Source organism: Eleginops maclovinus, chromosome 12 (genome assembly GCF_036324505.1).
Source record: "Eleginops maclovinus isolate JMC-PN-2008 ecotype Puerto Natales chromosome 12, JC_Emac_rtc_rv5, whole genome shotgun sequence".
In the NCBI taxonomy this organism is placed as follows: Eukaryota; Metazoa; Chordata; class Actinopteri; order Perciformes; family Eleginopidae; genus Eleginops; species Eleginops maclovinus.
This window is the reverse complement of record NC_086360.1, coordinates 1,582,501-1,586,521: the sequence shown is the minus strand read 5'-3', so window position 1 is coordinate 1,586,521 and position 4,021 is coordinate 1,582,501. Positions and strand designations below refer to the sequence as shown.

The window sequence follows — 4,021 nt, the reverse complement described above, 5'->3', positions numbered from 1 at the left end:
TAAAGGTCCCAGCAGATCTCAGCGCACACAGCTCCAACACCTCAGAGGACTGAACCTGCCTCACTCTTCTTCTCTCCTTTCAAATAACATTTCAGAGCCGGTCCGGACAGACACGTCAGGTTGGCCGGTGGTGCTGCTGCTTCCTCAGACCGCTCTGTAAAAGTAGAGCCAAACAGTTAGGTGACGGCGGAACAGCCAATGAACACAAATGGTGCGTCGTGACGCAACAGGGCCCCGTTGATAAGGAGCGGAGAGTCCAACCGGGACCTGAGAAGGAGGAACGGTGGTTTTGGGGGCCAGCAAACACTCGCCTATCATCAGTCAACGTAAAGCCAACTCCTCCTCTTCTGCTGTTACGCACATGCAATCTTCTTGGCAAAAGACACAACATTATCCAAACAGACTACTGTAAAGGAAAACTGCTTCAGACGGCCAGCGGGATTGTATAAAGCTGCGCGCTGCTGTGTTTCCTGTTTTCCACTGAAAAGTATTCCGAGCGACATCCATCAGCTGCTGGAAGCCTCAGCTTGGACTGTTGAACCTGGAGGAGAAGCATTCCCTCAGCTTTTTGGACGTATCTTTTTTGTTCTCTCTTACTGTGTGATGCACTAGGAGGCTCCTGCCCGGCTCTGGCAGTGGAACAGAGTTAATGTTCTGCACAAAAAGGGGAGACATTTTCCAATGACTTGCAGACTGTCGAAATCCTGAAATATTACTCCCGGCGAGGAGCAGATATCGGTGCTGAGACACATGCAGCGGGGCTTCTGTAATTCGTATGTTTATTCATCGTACACGGAAGAGTAAATATAGTATGGTGTATTAAATCTGGAGATATACCAGGGCAGAGAAAAGGCATTTGGTAATAAGAAAGAAATAACACCTTACCTTTGACTAAATTCGACTAAGAAAACCAAAATATGTGTGGTTATTTATGAATTAATCATAGCTGATTAATAATGAGAGCTGCAGAGATTCGGATGACGATTTCCATTGGCAGATGAGACGTAGTGGGGAGAACACGTGTCCAATTTTCCCTCATATTTTTTCCTCCCTGATCTGGATTTTTTTACTTGTCACGGCAAGAAAGGAAACCCTAAAATCTGACTTGTGAGAGGCGTTCCTGCGCCGGCTTTCGCCTCTGATGGACATCTTGGCTTGCAGATCGGAAGAGAACAGTTATAATATCATCCCTTCTGCGGCAACTATGCTTTTCCATGGCCTCCCTGGAGGCGACGTGCACGGTGTGGTGGAAGAAATGGACCGGAGAGGAAAGAGCGAGTCAGCAGCCATCAGCTCGACCATCGATATGGGGGAGTCAGAGACGGTAGGAGACTGCTCGGCCTCGTTAGTGCAGCACAACATGCGACAGAGCTTCTCAACGCCTTTTTTTAAAAAGTGTTTTTATTTTTTATTTTTCACTTGTTACATTGATCATAAACAACTATATAAAAACGCGACAACAAATAAGAAGATAAAGCAAGGAGCAATATCCATAGTGGTACACACCAGGGCATCTTCCTACAAAGTTTAACCAGTCCCATTACATGTTTCACTGGAAATATATCTGCAAATAAACATATAATAAAAGAAAGATAAGCACATGAAATCACAAAACTATAGTTTCAATTCACACCGCACAACTGCCATAATAATGTCCCAGATTATTGTTCAGTTGGCTTCTCAAACTTCCTCCAAAAGGCCTGCCACTCTGATCCTGATCCACTGGAAACTTATTTCCGTCAAAAGAGATTTAACCGAACGGACCCAGAGCTGAACAGAATGCACAATTACTCCAAAAACACAATTGGATTTATTTTATTTTATTCAGCAATTCATTTATTAAAATGGCCATTTGTAATGCCTTCAAAACACAAATGTAAACCCACATTAAATATGGACAATACAGAACATATTCAGTGGTTCACAAACCAGTTAAAATATATTTTACAGGAAGATTAGCACAAACATTAACAGCAGAACCCAGTTGACAGTTTCCAATAAATTTGACAAGTAGAGTAGCATTGTGTTTCTTTTATTGTCTGTTACACACTTTCAATTCAATAACAACACAACTAATAATTGTAAGGTTCGGTAGTAATTGTTCAATCTACTGCAATACAAACAAACTAGAGAAAATGTAATGGAGGACATTTTTCTTTTTATTCAGTTTCCATCTTCGTTTGAAAATCATTTTTAGAGGATGTACGTGCTTATGTGCATGCACGTGCGTTTTGTAGGCCTCTCAAAAATACCATTTCATGACAGTCTCGTTTCGAAGCGTTTTGTGAGTTACTGTAAGTTTAATTAACGTTGTTATTATCTTTAGGAGAAATTAAAAGCACATACATGGTGTCCATTAAGATATAAGTGACCCCACATACAACGTGTTCATGTGGTTAATAAGAGGATTATGTTAAAACACTTTAATACATTTTACATTATTTTATGCTGCTGCTATATTGGATTATTATAAATAGTATTATCGTCTTATTTTAACTATATAGCATCCTGTAGTAGCAGATCATTCATATTCATATTTTATGGGTACCAAAAACATTCTTTCCTTTACTGTAATAAAAATATTGATATGATTTAGTTTATTACATTTTGGTCCTTGAGAGGAGTTTGCTTTGTCTTTTTCTAACTGGTTTTCATTTTAATAACACAACAATATTCAGGCCTAATTTTATAGATATTGTTGAGACGAAATACTTTTTTAAATCCTACAATTTTCTTTATACTTTTTTCTAAAATCATGTGAGAACTGGCTGTGGCCTCTGAGGCTGTCTGATGATATTTAGTATTATTCTAAAGAAACAGAATCCTCTACCACGTTAGCATGACTTATCGTTAGGCTAATGGATGTCATACCGTTTTATTTCTTCTGTCCTGACGTTGTGCCCTCGTGCCTCTTTCCTACAGTCCATGCCGTGTATGGCCGGCGAGCGCGTGGCTCTGTGCGCGGGCTGCGGCAGGAAGATCGCGGACCGGTACTACCTGCTGGCGGTGGACAAACAGTGGCACATGCGCTGCCTCAAGTGCTGCGAGTGCAAGCTGAACCTGGAGTCAGAGCTCACCTGCTTCAGCAAAGACGGCAGCATCTACTGCAAGGAGGACTACTATAGGTAGGGGGTCCACAGGCCATCCCATAGTGTCAGGGTTGTTAAGTGACACCGTTTAGGACATTAGAGCCTAAAGCGTGTTTCAAAATATGGTTAATGTGGCTTCTGGCTACGCATCACACATGACCAGGGAGGGGAAATGTAAAAATGTCATTCCAAAATGACCTTTTCCTGATTTAGCTCTATAAAAATAAAAAAACACACAATTTGCATTTTTGTGCAAGTCACATATTTTATCACGGTAATATGGGTTTATAAAACTGATGCTGACATTTCTGCACTGAATACATGTCACATGCTGTGCCATAATTAAATATCTATCAGACTCTTGTAGTTCCAGTAATTTTCTCAGTATGAACTTATACAACAGAAAGAACGAAAGAAAGACAGAAAGACAGAATAAAATGAATCATGCTGATTGTCTGTGGGTCTAGAAGCTCTGTATAGAAAGCCCCCCCAACCCTAACCCCAAACCCCCCCCCACACACACACACATACACACACCCACACACACACACACGCGCGCAAACACACACACACACACACACACACACACACACACACACACACACACACACACACACACACTCTACCCCACTAATCGCTGACTGGGAAGCTTTGGAAAACTCCGCCTGTGTTTGATTCTTCAAATCGAAAAGTGAAAATAACAGTTCACGTGTCCGGTTTTGTTTAAACGTCACATCAGGCTAATCTTCATATCTCATACAGTATTTCAAATGAGTGCAGAGTGCTACACAGGAGAAGTTAATGCATGTTTTTTTTAATGCGCAAACGTTCTGCTGCTTGCTTTAGAAGTCACCACAGTATACACACACAGAAACACACACACTTGCAGCCACTGATGAGTTTCTGTGTTGTCCGCAGAAGATTTTCGGTGC

The 4,021-nt window shown here is 41.4% G+C and overlaps 1 protein-coding gene across 1 annotated transcript in view; it reads left to right on the top strand.

Moving 5' to 3' along the window:
• Positions 1 to 306: 306 nt before the first annotated feature.
• lhx2b (LIM homeobox 2b) overlaps positions 307 to 4,021 on the top strand; it is a 10,339-nt gene continuing 6,624 nt past the window's right edge. Inside the window, exons 1-3 of the mRNA XM_063897837.1 lie at positions 307 to 1,324; positions 2,923 to 3,125; positions 4,008 to 4,021. The exon at positions 4,008 to 4,021 is cut by the window's right edge and continues 357 nt beyond it. Of these exons, the coding sequence (XP_063753907.1) occupies positions 1,142 to 1,324; positions 2,923 to 3,125; positions 4,008 to 4,021 (400 nt within the window). The 5' untranslated portion in view covers positions 307 to 1,141. The remainder of the gene's footprint in view (positions 1,325 to 2,922; positions 3,126 to 4,007) is intronic.